This window comes from Mauremys mutica, chromosome 7 (assembly GCF_020497125.1).
Source record: "Mauremys mutica isolate MM-2020 ecotype Southern chromosome 7, ASM2049712v1, whole genome shotgun sequence".
Taxonomy (NCBI): Eukaryota; Metazoa; Chordata; order Testudines; family Geoemydidae; genus Mauremys; species Mauremys mutica.
This window is the reverse complement of record NC_059078.1, coordinates 42,581,755-42,603,300: the sequence shown is the minus strand read 5'-3', so window position 1 is coordinate 42,603,300 and position 21,546 is coordinate 42,581,755. Positions and strand designations below refer to the sequence as shown.

The 21,546-nt window shown below is 42.8% G+C and overlaps 1 protein-coding gene across 10 annotated transcripts in view; it reads left to right on the top strand.

Moving 5' to 3' along the window:
- Positions 1-21,546, top strand: part of IPPK (inositol-pentakisphosphate 2-kinase) — a 96,897-nt gene that overhangs the window by 43,649 nt on the left and 31,702 nt on the right. For 2 of the 10 annotated variants that reach the window (XM_045024935.1, XM_045024934.1), the window contains 2 exons: positions 14,533-14,628; positions 19,771-19,837. In XM_045024935.1, the coding sequence (XP_044880870.1) occupies positions 14,533-14,628; positions 19,771-19,837 (163 nt within the window). Of the gene's footprint in view, positions 1-561; positions 691-7,842; positions 7,932-10,798; positions 10,970-13,078; positions 13,123-14,532; positions 14,629-15,629; positions 15,804-19,770; positions 19,838-21,546 lie in introns of those variants that run through there. The other 8 variants (XM_045024937.1, XM_045024939.1, XM_045024938.1 and 5 more) reach the window with 8 other exon arrangements.

The window sequence follows — 21,546 nt, the reverse complement described above, 5'->3', positions numbered from 1 at the left end:
GTAGCTACTGGCAGTTACAGCTGTTCATGGCTTTTGCAGAGAAAGCAAAGCACAGCTGCTTGGCCTGTTTAGGCAGTGTGGCTTGAGGAGACTATCACAATGCAGGCAGGGAACTGTGCATCCTGGGAAAATCCCTGGTCAGGAGGGAGACAGATGCAGATCTCTGCCCAAGAGAGATGAGTCCTGAGGAACCTAAAATGAGTGCCTTTGGTGGACTGTAGAGGGGGAATTACATGCTAAGTGTACCAGGTATTACCTAGCATCTGCATGGGATACTGGTAGGTCTCTGTTCCTAGTTCCAGAGTTAGTCACCCTGAGTCAGCTCAGGCTGACCCTTTATACAGTTCCTAGTTATTTGTTTACTGGTCCTCCTGAGCCCAGTTAAAATCAGTATATGCAGTTTCCCCCAGGGGGTAGTATGTCTCAGAATTGTTCACCTGTCCAGGGATTTGCATTAGTTACTTCCAAGTGATTCCAGATTCCGCAGGAGAAACACCTAGCGAGCCAGGAACAAAAACATGCCTTGATACAAAAATCTATGATTATTTTATGTACCCATAGCGACTGGCACATCTCAATATAATAGTCTTGAAAAGTTTCCATGCTTCTGAGGTCTCACATCTGTCACATCTCCCCTGCTGGAAGATAAAGAAGTCAACCCCATGAATCCTTGGCAAGTAACAATACAAGGTGAGAGGGGAAACTGAGTCATGTATATTCTTTCATAAAAATACATCAGAAGTTTACCAGTTTTCCACATTTCTTAACTACACTGCTTCCTAAGTATCAGAGGCCCTACTTAAGATGTGCCATGCTAATGATATAATAAATAGTAGGCAACAACTGACACCGATATAGGTCTAGTTATGTGTCCAGTAGCGCCATAATCTCTGATATCTGGCTAGCTCTGAAAACTATATACTCTTATGTTAAAAGAAACAGAGCAAAATTATCTTCTACAGTGATTAGGACCTGGCCTGCTTAGTACTGGAAACTCCAAAAGCTATTTTTTCTACAGAATGTAGTGGAAAGTTGTGCAAAAATGACTTTCAAAATTTTCTAATGACTGAAGTGAGCATGAAGCTGTGCATCATGTTTGCTTGTGGCCCCTGTGAACAAACGTTCTGTTTCTAATTACTGGACAGAGCTAAGTCTTTGTCCCCATTGGTCTTATAAAGGAGCCTACAACTTTTGTTGTAGGATCAATTTTGTACATTACTGTCTTGTATCTAAGCCATCAAAAGTTAAACTGATTTTCATGCTCTCTTTCATACAAGTACCCTTCACTAAATTCCACTTGATTATCAATATGTTTGCAGTTGTTTCATCTGATTTTAGGTACAGAATACTTTAAAAGGTAAAATTTATTTCATTTCCCTGATTCAAAGTGGCTAGTTTGTTCCTTCCCCACTCCTTGGAGAAGTATAATGAGATAGTTTAGTTGACCTTGGTATACTTTTCAGCCATTATGTTATGGTTATATGCTGTCTGTATTATTCAGAGAAAAACATCAGGTCTTGCAGTCTCAATGGAGCTACCTAGTGACAGTCCTCTTCTTTTTGGTTTACCATGGTGTTTAAGATAAACACTTCTAGGATGGCGTCTCAATCTCTTGGTGAGTGGGGATGGGGGATGAGATGGTTCTGGATCCAGACGTTTGTACTGGTGCACCAACACTGAATGAAGTGAAGTGTGCCATCCCTAAACTGTAAAACAGACGTGCAGCCAGTGCTGATGGCATCCCCTCAGAGCTGCTAAAATGTGCTATTGATCCTGTAGCAGAATCACTTCTCCACCCCAGACGAAAGATGGCCAGAACTGGAACCCCACCTACCGTCTGGAAGGACGGTATTGTGATCTCATTCTACAAGGGCAAGGGACTGTGCAGTGAATGTAAGAGCTACAGGCAGATCACCTTGCTTTCCGTTCCAGGGAAGGTGTTTGCGCATGTTTTCTGGCACACCTGGAGCCTTTGCTACATGGGAAATGTCGTCCCCAACAGTCAGGCTCTGCGAGGAACAGGTCCACATTAGACGCCATTTTGGCCCTTCGCTTGTTTTCAGAGATGCATCGCAAGTTCAGGAAGCCCCTGCATGTAGTATATGAAAGGCCTTAAAAGGCGCAGGTGTCCTTACCCCTCTGCTGAACTTGATTAGAGAGCTGCATAATGGAACCAGTGCCCGTGTTTGTCGGGGGAATTGGATGTCAGTGCCTTTTAAATCAGTATCTGGTGTTAGGCAGGGTTGCGTTTTGGCCCCTTCACTCTTTTTTGTCGGGCAATTAATTTCATAATGCAGCATTCCGTCAGGTCCATAGGCATTGAGATCAGTGATCTCTCAGGGTATGTCTACACTACAGGATTATTCCGATTTTACAGAAATCGATTTTTGGAAACAGATTGTATAAAGTCGAGTGCACGCGGCCACACTAAGCACATTAATTCGGCAGTGTGCGTCCATGTACCGAGGCTAGTGTTGACTTCCGGAGTGTTGCATTGTGGGTAGCTATCCCATAGCTCCCGCAGTCTCCCCTGCCCATTGGAATTCTGGGTTGAGATCCCAGTGCCTGATGGGGCCAAAAATTTGTCGCGGGTGGTTATGGGTAAATGTCATCAGTCAATCCTCCCTCTGTGAAAGCAACGGCAGACAATCATTTCGCGCCCTTTTACCTGGATTAGCACGGCAACCATGGAGCCTGTTCAGCCTTTTTTCACTGTCACCGTATGTCTACTGGATGCTGCTGACAGACGCGGTACTGCAGTGCTACACAGCAGCATCCCCGTGCCTTTTGCAAGTTAGCAAAGATGGTTTCCAGCCATACTGTACCATGTGCTGCTTTGCAAGTTGACAAAGACGGTTACCAGTCATACTGTACCGTCTGCTGCTGTCCTGGGTGCTCCTGGCTGGCCTCAATGAGGTCGGTCGGGGGCGCCTGGACAAAAATGGGAATGACTCCCCAGGTCATTCTCTTCTTTAAGTTTTGTCTAAAGGGAGAGTCAGTCCTGCCTAGAATATTAGGCAAACCTACTAAAGAACCAGAGAGGCAAACGGCCGCTCCGGGTCAGAGCCCTAGACATCCCGCAGAAATTATGAGCTGCATGACATTCTAAGGGGTGCCCCTACAACAACCCCACCCGTTGCTTCCCTCCTCCCCCACCCCTCCTGGGCTACCGTGGCAGTTATTCCCCCATTTGTGTGATGAAGTAATAAAGAATGCATAAATTCGAAACAACACTGACTTTATTGCCTCTGCAAGCAGAGATCAAAGTGGGGAGGGGAGGGCAGTTGGCTTACAGCGAAGTAGAGTGAACCGCCATTCTGCACTTGCTCAGCCTATAGCTGAAAATGGGAATCTGTGACAAGCAGTAGGATAGAAGCACAGGCAGGACTTTCCATTTGTGTGTGGGCCTTTGGTTGACACTGGTAAAATACAAAATGTCCCAGGATATGTATGTTGGGGGACATTCTAAATGGCAGCGTAATTTTTTTATTTGCAGCAAAATGTAGAGGTTTAAGTATCTGATTGTGAGCACTGGTAGCAAGGAGTAGGCTGGGGTAGGCGCGACTGCGCAGTGCTGCTGACTGGGAGAGCAGCCTGAGGCAGAAGCCTCCAGCTGGCATGATATTCCAGGCAGGACTGAATCTCCATTAGACAAAACTTAAAGAAGAGAATGACCTGGAGTCATTCCCATTTTTGCCCAGGTGCCCCCGACCGACCTCATTGAGGCTAGCCAGGAGCACCCATGGGATGATGCTGACAGATACCAGTCATACTGCACCGTCTGCTGCCCGCAAGGCAAGGCAAGGGGATGCTGCTGTGTAGCGCTGCAACACCGCGTCTGCCAGCAGCATCCAGTAGACATACGGTGACGTTGAAAAAAGGCGAGAAACGATTTTTTCCCTTTGCTTTTACGGCGCGGGGGGCTGATGACATAGACCCTGAACCACCCGCGACAATGTTTTTGACCCTTCAGGCACTGGGAACTCAAACCAGAATTCAGATGGTTTTCGGTGAGTGCGGGAACTGTGGGATAGCTACAGCTGTCAGTCGCCCCTCCCTCTGTGAGCATCCATTTGATTCTTTGGCTTTCTGGTACGCTTGTCTCAGCTCCTTAAGTTTCACGCAGCACTGTGTTGAGTCCCTGTTGTGGCCTCTGTCCATCATGGCCTTGGAGATTTTTTTCAAATGTTTTGGCATTTCGTCTTTCAGAACGGCGTTCTGAAAGAACAGATTCATCTCCCCATACAGAGATCAGATTCAGTATCTCCTGTGCGGTCCATGCTGGGAGCTCTTTTTTGATTCTGGGACTGCATGGTCACCTGTGCTGATCAGCACTCCACACTGGGCAAACAGGAAATAAAACTCAGAAGTGCGCGGGGCTTTTCCTGTCTACCTGGCCAGTGCATCCAAGTTCAGATTGCTGTCCAGAGCAGTCCCAATGGTGCACTGTGGGATAGCTCCTGGAGGCCAATAGCGTTGAATTGCGACCACACTTACCCTAATTCGAAATGGCAATGTTGATTTCAGCGCTACTCTCCTCGTTAAGGAGGAGTATAGAAATCTAGTTTAAGAGCCCTTTATGTCGACAAAAAATGGCTTCGTTATGTGGACAGGTGCAGGGTTAATTTGATTTAACGCTGCTAAATTCGACTCGTAGTGTAGACCAGGCCTCACTCACAGTCCTTGACTATGCTGATGACATTGTTCTTTTAGTACAGAGCCCTGACAGGTTTCATGAGGCACTCCAGCATATGGAGGGGAAGTTAGGGAAGAATGGTCTCCATGTTTCATGGTCAAAGACAAAACTGCAAAATCTAGGACCCAGGTCCACCTGTGACTCCAATCACTTTGAACAACAAAACTGTCAAAACAGTTTCCAGCTTTTGCTCTCTGGGTTTTATACTTACCAGCTTCTCCAGTTCTCACATGGAGATTCTCCGTCGGATTGGCATTGCAACATCTGTAATGGGCCATTTACAATGGATATGGAATCAACATCATCTTAGTATGACAACCAAGTTCAGGATTTATTCGAGCTGTACCCTTCCCATACTGTTGTACGGGTGCGAAACATGGACACTGTGCCACACATACTGGACAAAGCTGGAGGTTTTCCACACAAAATGTCAACATCATATATTGGGCATAAAGTGGAATGACTACATCTGTAATGTGGATATTTATGGTTGTTTGAGTTTACAGACTACTGGGGCCATTGTCCGCAGGCAGCACCTTACGTGCTTTTTGGACACGTTGCAAGAATGCTGCAAGACGTTCCAGCGAACGCCATTTTCTGGGTGGCTTGTAACATTCAGGATAAAATTCCACCAAATGAGGAATGGCGGTGGCCCAGAGGCAGATCTCCTATTACACTGGTACATCAGGTCTGTTCCGATGTTGGATTTTCAGGCTGTCAAGCTTTCGTGGTTGAACAGGAACGTACCAAATGGCAAATGATCTCTATGGCCAACTGTTTGTCTAAGCATAGAAGAAGAATGCTGTCCCAATTTATATCACAATACTCAGTACACTGCTTTGTTTCTAATCCATAAGAGTAATTTGCATAATACAAATACAAACAACCAAACCCAACTGCAGCTGATGGTAATATGCAGATATTAAAACAAACCAACAAAAAAAAACCCTATTGGATTATGTGAAGACTGGCCAAATAGCCAAGAAGAAGCTCATGTTTTTAATCTTTATATTGAGTGACCCTCCTGTTGGAGGCATTCAGCACTCAACCTTACAAATATTACACTTAAAGAAAAAGTATAAAAGGTCTCCTCTTAAAATTGCTGACGTCCTACTAATTACTTAAATGGAAAACTAACTTGGTCTTTCATTTTCTACCCTTTTTCCATTGTTTTTGGTTAGTCAGACAATACTCTTGTCAGCAGCTTCCTTTCATTGGTTCTTTATATTCAAGCCTGCAGTGTTGGCAGAAAGTTTATTTGCTGCTTTAAAATTCACATGGAGACCATACACTGCTTTTACCTCACCCCTTCTCTGCACATCACGAACAGTCATCCTTCTTAACACATCCCACTCTTATTTAAGACTACTGCTTATACTACATGAATTACATTATATCCTTCTCCATATCTGTTTTTGTAAGGGAAGGTTTTTTCATAAAGTTAGTAGAATGATTAATTCTTAAATTAGTGGACGTCAGAAATAACTTTGTCATGGGTAGTTCATTGACTCGATTTTTGTCAAGCTTAGTAAAATGTAAGCTGAAACCTACTCTCTGTAGTTAGAGAGAGTAAACCCCTCACATAGAATCTGTTGGAGTTGTTTATAGTTTGGCATGTTTGTAACTTCAGTTTCCAGTTCTATGATGTCCAGTTCAGCAATCCTAACAACCATCAGTTGAAAGTAAAACTTACTCCACTGCCCCTTGTTGAAAAACTTGCATATTAGCTGGGAGTTTTTTGAAATAGAATACTAAGGTGTGGTGTTACTATGAGCCAAGGTGACAGCGTGGAAAATCACAAAAGACTAGGAAACAACTTGGTCACCATTATTTTTAAATTACTGTGCAAGTTCATCAATCCATAGATTACAAGGCTTGTAAGTAGGGGTGGGAACGATTGTGTTCATATAGTCTAATTTCTTGTATAACACAGACCATGGGACTTCCCTGAATTAATTCCTGCTTGCCCAATAGCTGTGGATGAATAAGAGAATATCTTTCAGAAAAAAAATCCCAAATAATTTTAAAAAGGCCAGTATTGGAGACTCTACCATAATTCTTGGCAAGTTGTTTCAATGGTTAATTACTCTCCCTGTTGAAAATTTGTGCTTTATTTATCATCTGAGTTTGTCTTCCAGGCACTGGGTCTTGGTCTAACTCTGGTAGGTTGAAGAGCCTACTGTCAAACTTTGGATCCCAATGTAGGTACTTACAGACTGTGATCAAGTCACTCCTTAACTTTCTCTTTTGTTAAATTAAATAAATTCAAGGAGCTCCATCACTATAAGGCATGTTTTCCAGTTCATCAGTCATTCTTGTGGTTCTTATCTAAACCCTTCTCAATTTATCAACATTCCTCTTGTATTGTGGACATCACTATTGGAATACTGTGTCCAGTTCTGATCACACTAGTGCAAAGGTGGGCAAACTACGGCCCGCGGGCCACATCTGGCCCACGGGACCCTCCTGCCCTGGGAGGCTAGCCCCCGGCCCCTTTCCTGCTGTTCCCCCTCCCCCACAAACTCAGCGCGCCCCGCCGCTGACGCAATGCTCTGGGCAGTGGGCTGTGAGCTCCTGGTGGCAGCGCAGCTGCACCCAGTGCTCTGTGCTGTGCAGCGTGGCTGTAGCACTGCCAGCCACTGGTGCTCCAGGCAGCATGGTAAAGGGGCAGGGAGCGGGGGGGGGGTTGGATAGAGGGAAGGGGAGTTTGGTGGGGGTTGGATAGGGATTGGGGTGGTCAGAGGGTGGGGAACGGGGTGAATGGGGCCAGTGATCCTGGGGAGCCAGTCAGGAAGGAGAAGGAATTGGATGGGTCATCGGGGGGTAGTCAGGGGCAGGGGTTCTGGGGGTGGTCATGGGACAAGGAGCGGGGTGTGTGGATGGGGCAGGGGTCCCGGGGGGGGTGTCTGGGGGTGAGAAGCACGGGGGGGGGAAGAATGGGGGACCACGCCCCCCTCCCCTAACTGGCCCTCCATACAATTTCTGAAACCCAATGCGGCCCTCAGGCCAAAATGTTTGCCCACCCCTGCACTAGTGCCAAATCCAGACGTAATATAACCTCCCCACTCAACATTCCCCTCTATATTCATCTGTTTAACCTTGGGCTTCTTACACTCTCCAGGCTCGGGTAACTGTTGTCATCACCACGCTTTGACTTGGAAGTTTTACCCGTGTGTCATCCCTCACAGCTCCTTTATTCCCTGCCCTCAGGAGCAGAGTACTCAATAAAACGATGGTAGGTGCTCTTCTCAGGCCACTGCAGGAATACCTAGTCATCAAAGGTTCACTCCAGACTTGATTAGCAAATTCCATTAATTACAAATAAACCCACAAATTAACTAAGTTACTGTTCATCTATAGTCTAGGCCCTGGGAAGGTGGCATTTATAGTCCCCAGTGAATTAATATCTGGTGCCTTGACAGTCTGTTCTTGGCAACTGCAGCCAGGTCCCAGCATAGCCCACCACTAGCCAGCAAATCTCAACTCTGCCTTCCAATGGTCCTCCCCCAACTACTGGAATTTGGACAACTTACCAGCCACAAGGCCTTTAACAAAGTCTTCAGATGTTACATTATTATCATGTCCACCCACAGATTTTACTTCCCCTACAAATCTGTAGGGGAAGTAAAATCTGTACATAAAATAATACTAACTGAACATTACTTAACATATTCCACAACATCCAAGGATCACATAGTGATTAGTCCTTTTGGTCACAGTACTGGGAACCCATGTTTAGCAGATTATCCACCATGGCCCCTGAGTTTTTTCAGTCACTGCTTTCCAGGATAGAGTACCTTATCCTCTAAATATGGCCTACATCCTTTTGTTCCTCGATGTATATATTTACATTTCATACAGTGGATAACACTTCTACAAATACTGTTTTTCTGTGTAGCCAAAGCAAAGGGAATGGAGTTCTAGTATTCTGTCTTTATTATCCAGGCTCTTGTATAGCTTCTATCACAGTAATATCCATGTATGTTGTCAAGTTTTAATGACCTAGTTCATAATCATGACCTGGATATCATTCTATTGTAGTAGTTGCTCCTGAGGGCCTCGTCTGAGTAATCATCACAGGCTTCAGTTTTTTGAAGGGTGTTACCAGTTTTACTCATTACTTTGGGGTACGTTCATTTACTAAGGTTACTTTTTGAGCTGCACTTTCACGCTGCCACCCTCCTATGCCCCTGGACTCAGCAGGCTGGGCCGAGCTGCAGTTTCATGTTACAGTTGTACTGGTAGTAACCCACTTGATGAGCAAACCCCACCGGGTTCTGTAATTCTATCAATGTGCTGCTTGTGTCACTTGCATTTTCATACGGAGCTCTGCTTCTTCCTTCTGCAGGTTCTCTCCCAATGGAGCTATCTTGCAGGACCTAGGTCCCCCAGGGCTGCGTTCCTCTCACCCCAGAAACTAACTCACTCTCTCTCACACTTGTCTGACCGAACCGGGTCAATCAGCACTTCCAAGCTGACCCCTTATATGATCCTGGACTCAACAGGCTGGGTTGAGCTGTACTTTCACATTACAAGTGTACTGGTAGTAACCCACTTGATGAGCAAACCCCACAGGATTTTTGGGTGTTACAGGGATCTTTAGCTTAGGTAAGAGGATTGTTGCTGCAGAGCAAATGAGGAAGCCAAAAACACAAAAGAAAGAGAGGGAAGGATCAATCATTTTAACAATAAAAGTTATTTATTGCCATACAAGGAGAGCCAAACAAACAAAACAGACTATTAAATCTAGCTTAAATTTGATTATAAAAGTCAGGTTTAGAAAACTATATCTGATCACACAAGTTAGGTTTAGAAAGCTATAGCTAGAGTAGGAAAAAAAATAGAGAGAGGGTTGGGTTTCTCACCACTCCGTGAAGCTTGAACTGGTCAGGGTTCCCAGCTGGTAGTGGTAGCTGAGGGTCCAGAGAGCTGGAGACAGGCAGAGCCCCCAGCACAGTCAGGAGAAGATGAAGTCCCAATGGAAATGATGAAGATTTTGGATCCAGGCATCAGAACCCTTACTTGAGCCTGGGTAGGGGTTTTTGTAGGGAAGAAACAATGGTTCAAGGGAGAATACTAGATTTATTTATAGGTAAACTGATGGCTCAAGGGAGTATACCAAAGATTCTTGCTTGCTTATATATACCTGCCCCTGGAAATTTCCACTACATGCATCCGACGAAGTGGGTATTCACCCACGAAAGCTCATGCTCCCAAACGTCTGTTAGTCTATAAGGTGCCACAAGACTCTTTGCTGCTTTTACAGATCCAGACTAACACGGCTACCCCTCTGATACTTCAGTATTTTGGATACCAATAAAAGATTTATTACTAGAATTGGTCTGATCACGCCTGCACACACCCAGCTCAGTAGTTAACATCTGGAGCAGAAATCCCCTATCCTGCAGTGCTTCCCTGCTTTTCTGGTCCCAGAGTTCAGTGCGGTTCTTGCCTTGGAATCCGTTTTCCATTCTGTATGCTAAAGGAGATGCTTCCCTGTCCCATCTTTGATGCAGATGAGGCTAGGGCAGTTGCCTTAATCCTGTCACCCTTGTCCAGAGGGGTTCGGGTGTGTCTCCCACTGCCTTTTCATTGCTTTTTGTAAGTCTTTCTTCTGATTGGTTTTGGTTCAAGCAGGGGTGGGGTGTGGGGAAGGAATCTTTCATGAGTCAGACAGGCTGGATACACAGAGCTGACAAGTAACAAGGGCAGCTGCAAAACTTCAATTCAGAGTTGTCTAATCATCTTATAGACTTGTTCTTTTCCCCTCCTTTTCATAGTTGTTAATAGTAAGTTGCATACTGATGAACAGAGTATGTACCAGATATCTGAAATGTGCTTTGGTATTTCAGTGAATAATATGGCAGCAGGAGTGATCGTGTGCATCATTTGTGCAAACACTGCTGTAGCATGTTATGGAATTGAGTTCTGAAGTGGAGCTGATTTTAGCTGGTTTCAGCATTCCATGTTTTGGCTGGCAGGCACTGTGATTGTCAGACGGTGGTTTGAAAATCGTTTTTGTATTTTATATAGGATATTATATAATTTTAATGTTATGACATCCTATTCATATTTAGAAATGACTAGTTTTTCTTGGAACAGAACTGAAGACTTAATGTTTGATCCTGGAGGTGTTGTTTATCAACTTGAAGACCAAAGCTGTGTACCCAGCTGAGAAACGATGATTTTAGAAGCCCAGTAATTTGACAGCCATGGAAGTTAAGAGACAGCAAAGGCCTTCTAGGTCATTTGTCTGCAATGGAGGATTACTTTGTAGGTATCATCTGTCATAAACCTCTAAGCACAGAAATGTGGCCTCACCTAATGCAAAATATTTTAAGAAGAGGGTGCTGTAACAAAGGGTGGTCTTACACAGGTGGGGAGGAATATGGCTGCTTTTAGGCAGCCTGTTTTCAGGCCTGTCAGCATGGTATCCTGCTGAGATTTGTTGCCTGCTGACCAACTTTTTTTTTTTTTTTTTTTGGGTGAGGGCGAAAGTTCATGAGTCAAGAAACAAGAAATCAATTATCTATTGAGAGGTCATTGTTTAGTACTGAATATTCAGTATTGGCTTCTGGTTTTGGTACATTTTCAAGCAAAACAGAGAATATTCCTTTCCTTAAACTTTCCCCAGTCTCACTTGAACCTCCACAAAAGAACCTAAGGGAGAGTCAGCCTTACAGTTGGAAAAAACAAAATGCAAGGGATAATGCTACTTGAGTTAATTAAATAAGACAAATCTTAATTTTTCTAGAATGACAAAAATGCCACTTAAACACTTTTTGCTTCTTTCTCTTCCTACTGGTTATGTAATAGTCTATTATATAATCTTTTTTCATATTGGTAATCTTTTTTGGTTAACGAAAACCAGACTCTGCTAATACAGATAAGTAAACTCAGGCAATGTCTACACTACAGAGTTTTGTCAACGAAAGTTATACCGCTTTAATTAAAGCACTTTAATTAAACCTCTGTTGGATGTCCACACTATGCTCCTTGTGTCAGCAGAGCACATCCACACTAGCAGCTCTGGAACTGACAGAGCGGTACACTGTGGGTAGCTACCCCACTGTGCAACTGGTCACGGTGTTTTGGGAAGGGTTTGTAATGCCTCATGGAGCAGGTACAGTGTCATATGATTCTCAATCCTATCGTTCTATAGTCATCCTACTAGATCACCAGCCACTTTTCAACTGAAGTGTGTGGGGAGGTGGAGGGTGGGGAACTGTGTGTGACAGGCAGTGTGTGTTTGTGTGTGGGGGAGACAGAAGCAGTGTGTGTTGGGGGAGAGTGTGTCGGCATGCTGTCTCTAAGTTCAGACAGCAGCCTGAGCAACCAATCCTGAGGGAGGGGAAGGGGTTATCTCCTCCCCACCCCCTAAATTCCCTGTAAGCTGCACAGCAGCCTACTTAGCGCTACACAGGTGCACAGGGAACCCGTCTGGGTGGCAACCTGCCGTGGCTGGAGGAGGGGTGCCCCTTCCCTGGCCCCCAACCCAGCCTGCAGTCCGGACCTGCTGCGGCCGGATCGGGCCTGGCCCCAGAGAGACTCCTATCCTGCTGAGACTGGCGGAAGGGTGCCTATTCTGCAGCCCCAGAACTCCTGTGGCAGGGAGAGGCACTTTTCCCTGCCAGCCCAGGTGCTGCTGCTGAGAGAGAGTGCTGGGGAGAGTCCTCTCTCCCCACTGTAGCCCTGGAGCACCCTCCTACACCCCAAATCTCTCATTCCCAACCCCACCCCAGAGCCCTCACCCCCTGCACCCAACCCTCTGCCCCAGCCCTGAGCCCCTCATCCCTGGCCCCACCCCAGAGCCTGCACCCCAGCCCTGAGCCCCCTCCCGCACTCCAAACCCTCAGCCCTGCCCTCCACCACATGAATTTTGTTATGTGCAAAATTCATTCCTTACATGGGTGGGAAAAATTAGAGGGAACACTGTACTCTCCTTGTCAACATCATCCCCCAACTCCGCTACAGCACAGCGGTCTCCCTCACCCTCCCGCAGCAGCAGCCCACTCTGCCTGCCGCTGTGTTCCGAGTGCTGGGGAGAGCAGGATTCCACATTAATGGTTCTGTGATTCCCTTAGAGTTCTCCCACAGTCTACACGGATATAAAGAGCAGCATCCTCAGCAGCTCTGTGAGCTCGCAATGCTGAGGAAGGTCAAAGCTTCCAGGAGTTTTGAAAGGGAAGGGATGCATGCCTGCATAGCTAGGTGCAGGGCATCTGTGTTCAAAACAGTGAGCAGAGTGGTCACAGTGGGGATTGTGTGACACTCAGGGAGGCCAGTTATGGTGACATAACAAACGACAGTGTCTACACTGATGCTTTAACTTTGCTGCGGAAATCTGTCTCTTGTCAAGGTGGTTTTATTTTGCCACCAAAAGCAGCTTTGTAGTGTATATGCCCCAACTGTTTTGTTGGCAAAAGGTAGTGTAGACGAGGCGTTGTAGTTGTGTAGTCCATATAAGTTATTTATTGGTTAAGAAGTTTCATTGTGGAAAAACTAAACTAACTAGGTAAACAGCATTAAATCATAAAGTTTGTCATCTGTAGAACTGTACATGGGTAAAAGCCTTTTAGTTTTTGCTTCAGAAGTGCTGAAAGCTCTCCCAAAATTAGGATCCTCAGACAGTTGAGATTATAAAATTAAACATATTATAGATAAAATGTTAATTCACACTTCACATTGCATTAAAGAAATGCACCAGCTACAGTGTCTGATTAATCAGTTAGTTCTCACACCAATAAGTGGGGTAAATTAAGTTTACCAGATCTTATTGAAAAATACCTGTATCGCTACAGCCCTAACAATCATGCACCCTTCAGTTTAAAAAATAAAATAAAATACACACCTGTGCACTGTTTATGTAATAAGTCTAATCGTAACATGTTGTTAATCTGTTTCAGATTTAATACATTTCTGTATCTGTTTTTCTCTCTCTCTGATGGTATAGTCCCTTTTATCCTTTTCTCTTACTTTCCTTACATGTGTTCTATAGCTTCTATTTGCTGTTGTCCCTCAGATTTTCACTCTTGTCTCTTCCACATCAGTGTAAAAATCCCCTTTTTCTCCCCCCTCCTTACTCACAGCCACTCAGATACTTCCTCATCCATTTATGCCCACCATCTTGTACATAGGGTTTAAAACCCACAGAAGCCTAAATGACAATAAGGGGGTACATTGTCTAGGGCAACAACTAGGTAAAAGTCAGGTAAAATTAAAGGCTGCTCTCACTCTCAACCCCTCTGTCTGTGGGTGGGAAGGAATATAATCTCCCTGTTTAACCCCCATAGATCCTCCGGGCTGCTGCAAGAGTGGCAGTGACAGTAGAGAGGGATCTTGGCCAATCTACTCTTTCCCTGTCTCTTTTTTTTTTTTTCAATCCTCTCATTATCTGCCTTTACAGCTTTTGCTCAGAAATTTCCTAAACATAAGTAGAGGGAAATTGATCTGATTCTTGAAAGTTTTACCCATAAGGTTTCAGATAGGAGCAGTGAAATTGATCGTAGTACTGTGTATGTCAATATGCAGTTTTTACCAAAGCTGTGAGCAGTGGCACAGGCACTTGTGCGGTTTGTCTGCAGACTTAACAAGGCATTGCTGCGTGGATTTACACTTGCTCCATGTTCGGAAACTTATATTTGCAACTGTAAGGGCTAGAAACTTACTTTAATTTCAGTGACAGCTTTAGGATCTCCAGAAGTTGATGGCACTTGCCCCCAGTTTTTGGAAAATTTCCAAGACAAGTGGATATTTCAAGTGCTGTGTATTATTATTATTATTACTGCATATATTCACAAAATACTTATGACCATGTACTATTCTTTCTTTTTCAGGCACCAGAGGAAATCTTACGCCACCTGCAAAACATAGTAGACTTTGGAAAACACGTCATGAAACAGTTTTTTGGGGAGAAATATGTTCATTATGGGGTAATCATTTTATCCTTTTAACTTGTATAGTTTAAGTGCTTATCCATTAGTCTTTTTAGAAACATTTTATAGGTGAAGTGATTTTGCTTGATGCAAGAAATGCAGACCTTTTTGTGCATGTTGTCCATATGAGATGCACAGCTTTGGCCAGAGCTCATGCTCTGCACTACATTGTGATCAGATCACTAGATTTTGCCCCAGAGACTGAGCCATTGAAGTTTTATCAGTTTGGAAGTGTTTGAGGTAGCAGTTGGTGGGGGTGGGAGTGAAAGCTTTCATGCCTTAAATTGGTTCATATGTGGAAGACTCAGCCATCTGAGGTGGCTGTGTAGCATTTTGCCACCGATTTGGTGGGAGAAGAGAAGAGATCTGGTTTATAGCGGTTGCCCTGGATTACATGGCAATGAGGGCTCTTGTTTCCTGGTGGGCCAGATCAAGGTGGCTTCTTAAGACCTCAGACATGAGTAAGACACAGGAGAGATTTATGAAGAAAATTAAATCTCTCATTCTGGAATGTTGGTTGTTGAATTAAATATTTTTACCTCTGTAAATCTTCCATTTCAGTTGTGAAAGGATAGCATTAATTGACCGTCCTCAAGCACATGAGCTTGAGTTTAGAATACTCTACATCTTCATGTCAATAATTACATTAAAAATGAAGCCCCATTCTGTTTTAATAGGTTTTTATAGCATAGAAGTTATATCCATAAGTTTTTATGGTACCGGACTCAACCTGGTGCTACCTGTTTTCACTGTGGTTTTTGTTATTTTTTTTGATACTGTGTCATGAATTACTGGGACTGTGGCACATCCAGCTCACTGAAATGAGACAGGGGTCCTGTTGAAAAAATAGCATATGATCATATGTGAAAAATGCAGGAGATAGCTGTATCTTGAACTAATAGTCCGTATCTCTTTCTACATGATTATTATCATACTCTCTGCTACACTGGGGGAAAGAGTTAACTCAGTCCTGGGAGGTTTTACACATTACTAGGAAGCCAAACTGTGACTTGAATTCAATTGTTGATGCTCATAAAACGGCTGTTCGTGCAGTGGGGCGCACTGCCTTTGGGTCAAACTGAGAGGCAGGGACGCAGTCTGCCTCACTGGCAGTCCAAATGCCTGTGGCATCAGGGGCCCACCTAAACTTGCAAGGAGAGATACAGGTTTTGGTAAGATAACATGTATAGGCATTTTGAATTAATTGTTTCCCTCTTTGTTTCTATGGTTAAATAAATGGTAGTTTGTTTTGAGCAAACTGTTTGGTTACTGCATTTTCATACTGATCACAAATGCTGAAGGGAAGTCTACCACAGTGGCCATGACCCAACTGGGCCTGCTGAGGACATGGCTGGTGAGGAGGGGTGCTGTGAGCTTGCAACCTAGTCTAAAAGTGGGGTGAGTTAGAGGGATTCCACTGTAAGAGAAGTACAGGCCTGTCCCCTGGAAAGGGTACCCGTAGGGGATTGGTGACTGAATACACCCCTGTGTTCACATCCTAAACACAATTGTAATATGTAAAAATATGCTGTGTGCTATATCATTTGAAAACTAGTAACTCATTGGTCAATAATATCATGGTGAAATTAATGTAGCAAGATTATATGTAAAGTTATGAACATAAGCTGAAGTTATGACTGAAATGTGTTTATCAGACAAATCTGGGGAGGAGGCAAACCAGTTTCTCGAAGACAAAGGACAAGGCAATACCTCTAGCCAGGTGTCATGAAAGTTGATTGGCAGTCACTTTCAAGTGGCCATTCTTTGGCAGCAAAGGAGGGCAGAAACAGATGGCTTTATATTTTAACAAACAGCAGCATGGAACCTCTTTCACCTCAAGAGCCAATGTCTCTATCCTCACTGCTGGAAGGAACTTTATCTAGGGGTGACTCTCAGGAAAATGCATTTCAGAGGGTGACTGGACTATAAACGAGAGGGGTAAAAACACCCCAGGTATGCTCTCTCACTCTTTCACCTGAGAAGACAAAGGAAATAATCCTTTGGGGACTGATCCTGACTTAAAATATTTGGTCAGCAGTGTTGCAGGGAACCTGTGGTAAGAATTTTACCTTGAACCAAGTCTAGTTTCTTTAGTTACTAGTTATATTTTCTTTTCTCTTGCAACCATTTCTGACTTCAATGATTTATATTTGTACTCACTTAAAATCTCTTTGTAGTTAAATTTATTCTTTAATCAAAGCTAATCCAGTGTTGTGTTTAAACTGAACTGTTTTAGCTGAAGTAGCAAACTGTTGTACATTGACCCCTTTCAGGGGCTATGGCCCTCTAATAACTGAACTGCCCAGGAGAGGGCTGGACAGTGCGGAACACATGTGTTTGGGGAGAATCCGGGACTGGGAGCATGTTGGGGGTCACCCTGACAGTAGTAACCAAGATTGATGGAAGCTAAGGTGTGGCTGGCAGGCGGCAGCTATACACAGATACTCGGGGTGTTACCTGTAGGCTGGAAGACTGTGAGGGCACAGGTGGGAGCTACAGCAGCAAAGCATTGTGAGGCACCCAGGGTTGCAGGGCAGGTGGTGACACAACCCCTCACTAGCCTGGATTGGATGTCATAGGGTCAAAGGCACAGCTCGCCCTGACCCATAACAGCATGTAATTAAAGACTATCATAGTGCATATGTAAAAAGGAGACAAATTAAGGCAACATTAATTCTGGTACTTCCTAACTTTGGAGTGTTTAACGTTGCAACCTAAATAACATTATTTTAATGTAGCTTTGTTGTATGTAATGTCATATAGATTACAGGGAAACTATTTCACAAACATTTTAATGGTGGCATCTTAACTATTTTATTGGGACCACTTTTTTTGTTCTGCATATAAAGTCTTAGTTACCATGAGCCTGAAAATGCAAAGCTTAGAAGGACCAATTTAAAATCTCTAAATATGTTAAATAGCCTTTCTAGACACAAAATGACACAATTTTAATGTCTCTCATGACCTTCTGGAGCCAGAAGTGAATGCTGTATGTCCAATTCTGAAGGGAGAAAGCTCCCATTTCTATCCTGCTAGGGTTATGAGTTCTGTTACTGTTACATAGGTAAATAATATCCTTTCTGGACCTTGACACAACTTTTGTTGTCAGGAAATTCTATATTTGAGGGCAGAGGAAGGTAAAAACATTTTCTGGTAAGTTGATTTAAAAAAACAAAACCAAACCCTGAAATTGCTTAGAATAAGTTCCAGTGTAAGAATATTAATGGTAGGGGGAAAAGTTTAGGTGAGGTAGGATAGTGGTTAAGATACTTGACTGAAATTCTGGAGATATGGGATAATTCCTCAGTTGGCTATAGACTAAGTGTTCTTGAGCAATTCACTTAATCTTGCTGCACCTCAGTTCAGTCTGTAAAATGTGGATGATACTTTCTACCTTACTAGGATATAATGAGGATAAATTTATTACCTTTTGCAAGGTGCTTAGATACTACAGTGACTGGAACAATAAAAATACCAAGATGGAAAAGGATATGATAAAATGACTTAAGACCTGATTCTTCAGTTAAGTCACCTGGGTATCATTTCTATGTCAGGGAGGGGGGGCATGGGGATCCGGGATATTGCCTCTACAGATTGGCATTGTCAACTTTATCTATGTTTATATGGATATACATTAAAGACAATTTTTTCTAAAACATCATTATTGTTCCACTGGCAGCTTTATGCCTTAGATAAATGTAGAAGGAACTAGAACTACCTGTTTTCTTGGCTCTGTCTTGTGAGTAAGCTGCTCATTTTTGTAAAATAAAAGCTCAGTGGAGCTTGCAGTATAAATAGGGCACTATTTTTACTTTTTATACTGCAGTAAAATCTTGGGTTTAATTAAAAAAGGCAGATTTGGAATATATCTATTGAACAACAACAGCAAAAAGCTAAAACATTTAACACAGCTAGGCCACAAAAGACTAAAAGCTGTTGGCTTCTCTCATACCACATATAGCTAAATCAACTCCACAGTGGGGGCTGACTTGTGAACACTGGTAACATGATAGATACATTCCAAAATACAGTATTAAACGCCGCCCACTCCTCAAGTCTACTTTTAATATAGCCCAGTCTCTTTTGGTGTGGAAGAGGAGACACAAATGTAGTAAACCCTAAATCCAAACTGCCAAATTAGGGAAAATGTTGTATTTGAAACTTTATGTGGAATTACAATTCAAGTGGACTGTGCAAATGGTTTTAACACAAGCATTTCAGTAAGATAAGAGAATACTATTACATTATGAGATAATGCACAAACTCCAGATTATAGCCATTCATGCAAAAGAATTAGAGTACCCCTCTGATCCTTATTAGCACAAGGTGAGAGATGCAATTATTTTTTTTATTATAATTGAGATCATGCAATTATGAATGGAATCCTGCCCGGCCCACGATACATCATTACTTAATCTATTGTCTTTGACTTCAAACTTGTTTTGTAAGCACGGACTGCCCAGCCTGTTTCCCAATGTGGCATGTTGGAGGAAGGGGTCTCTTCTTCACCCAGCCCTGCCCTCTCTTTCTAGGGAAGGATGGTTAACCTTCAAAATGTCTGGCTTCTTTTTGCTCTTTTTCTCGCTGATGAATTTAGCCTGGGAGAGCCTAATATTTTGAGACTTGTAATCCATTACCTCCTTATGTCAATTTGATAGCTGAGTTGCTTCCCTGAGCGAGGAGATCAGATCTAGTTATACTACAATCTAGAAGTTCCTGGGCTCTATTTGGTTGCTGTGTTAAATCCCTAAATACAAGAACCTTGCCAGTTTATAAGTATAAGTTTATAAGTACAAAGACAAACTGATTTTGTTACTTTAAGAAAATGCATAATGTTCCTGTAGTTGCATGAAACTGACAAACTGGCGAAGGGCTTTTTCTGTGTCTCGTGCCAGGATATGGTATTACTTATCTGGTCTCCTCAGACACTCAGGGTAAGATGAAACTTATACTGTTTTATAGGGTTGAATAACAAACAAAACTCTCAACCAAACCTTGATTTTATGTAAGGTTTTGACCTACTTTGTTGACACCCATCCAAAATTTTATGTATTTATGTATTTCCATGTAAAATTTTATTTTAAGATATTTCCTTTTAAAAGAACCTGTCTGTTAAAATATTAAAAATTTGTGTTTTAGGAAGTTGTTCAGCTACCTTTGGACTTTGTAAAACAGCTTTGTTTAAAGATCCAGTCTGAGAGGCCAGGTAAGGATCCCATTGCTATAATTAAGATTCTTGCATTCAGCTGTAAAATTTTCAGTTAAATTGCATGAGAAAAAATTAATTGATAAAATCTGAAAGTTTTTTTGATAAGTTACAATATCATTTAATCATTGCTGTTGCCTAGTACTTAAAGGGACACAGTCAACTTGAAAATCAGACTGTTTGGAAATGTTGTATCTATGTAACTAAATTACTATCCATGGAAAAAAAACATGAGGGAGAAATTGTTTGTTTGTTTGTTTGTTTAACATGTGCATTTGTAAGCACTTTGTGTAGTCAGGTTTTTTCTTTGCTAAAAAGACTTTTACAAATAGTAATGGGAACAGAAAACCCGTTTTCCATTTTTGTAATGGAATTAAAAAAAATGTGGACATGTAAAGGTAACTGTGCCTTGGGGTTGGTCAGTTTCAAAAAATGCAAGTAGATGTTTGTTTTTAATATTTTCGTTTGAGGCTAGACATTGATAATATCTTACGTATTTTTGTTTCTGCTTTACTAGTGAAAAAGTATTTTATGTAAAATGAACCAGAATGTGGAAGTTGACTTGTATCTATTGTCACCCATAACTAAGCATTCATTTACTAAGAAGCTTGGGTTTTGAACCCTTTCTCTGTAGTCTGCATGAAAACTGAATCATAAGTGTTGTTCAGCTTCCTTGTTTCCACAATGAAATAGTATGACACTTGTGAAGTAGATTTTCCTAGAAAACTCACCATATGTCATATTCTAATCCCTACAGGGGAAAATTCAAAAAATATCCCTCTTCTTATTGATTCCTCTTAGGCTCTTGGGTGGTTAGTTGAACAAATTCACAGGTTTAAACTAGTGCAGTCCTCTGGGGAATGATATGGTACTAAAGTCTATGTAAGATACAACATTATACTTTATGGTGTCTTCAATCCAGAAGAACTGGAATTGCTTTACAGATTAAGTACAGGACTCTCTGTACTATGTTGCTGAAATAGATCCACCACTGGGGGTGGAATACAGAGCACAGTTTAACAGTGCCAGTAATACTACACAATAGTATTAATTAGCCTGGGAAATGAATAATTTAACTGAAATTACAGGAGAAATTATGGTAGACTGCATTAGTTACTAGAATTGGAATTGAGCCAGGATGATGGGACCTAATCCTCTCATTTCTAAGGGAGAGAGGGCCCCCCACACACTCAGCTCTCAGAATTTTCTTCAGAGTTCCTATCCTTGCACTGACTGATACTGAGGGCTTGTCTTCACTACTGGGGAAAGTGGACCTAAGTTACGCTACTCCAGCTACATGAATATTGTAGCTGGAGTCGACGTAGCTTAGGTTGACTTATCCCAGTGTTTTCACTTTGCTGAGTTGAAAGGAGACGCTTTCTGGTCGACTTACCTTATTCTTCTCGGGGAGCTGGAGTACCAGAGTTGACCGGAGAGCACTCTGCTGTCGATATAGCAGGTTTTCACTAGACCCATTATATTGACACCATCTACATCGATTGCAGCAGCGTCGATCTCCCTGGTAGTGAAGACAAGCCTTGATTCTTAGTTATAAGACGCTATCACATGCTATGGTTGTATGACAGCTTGATGAGGTCAAGTTCAGGTTGGGACAGCAGTTTTGTTTTTAACAGGGAAATATTTCCAATCAAACCTCAATGGCTTTAGAGGTTTTTCATACAGTATATCTTTCTAAAAAGACCACCTAA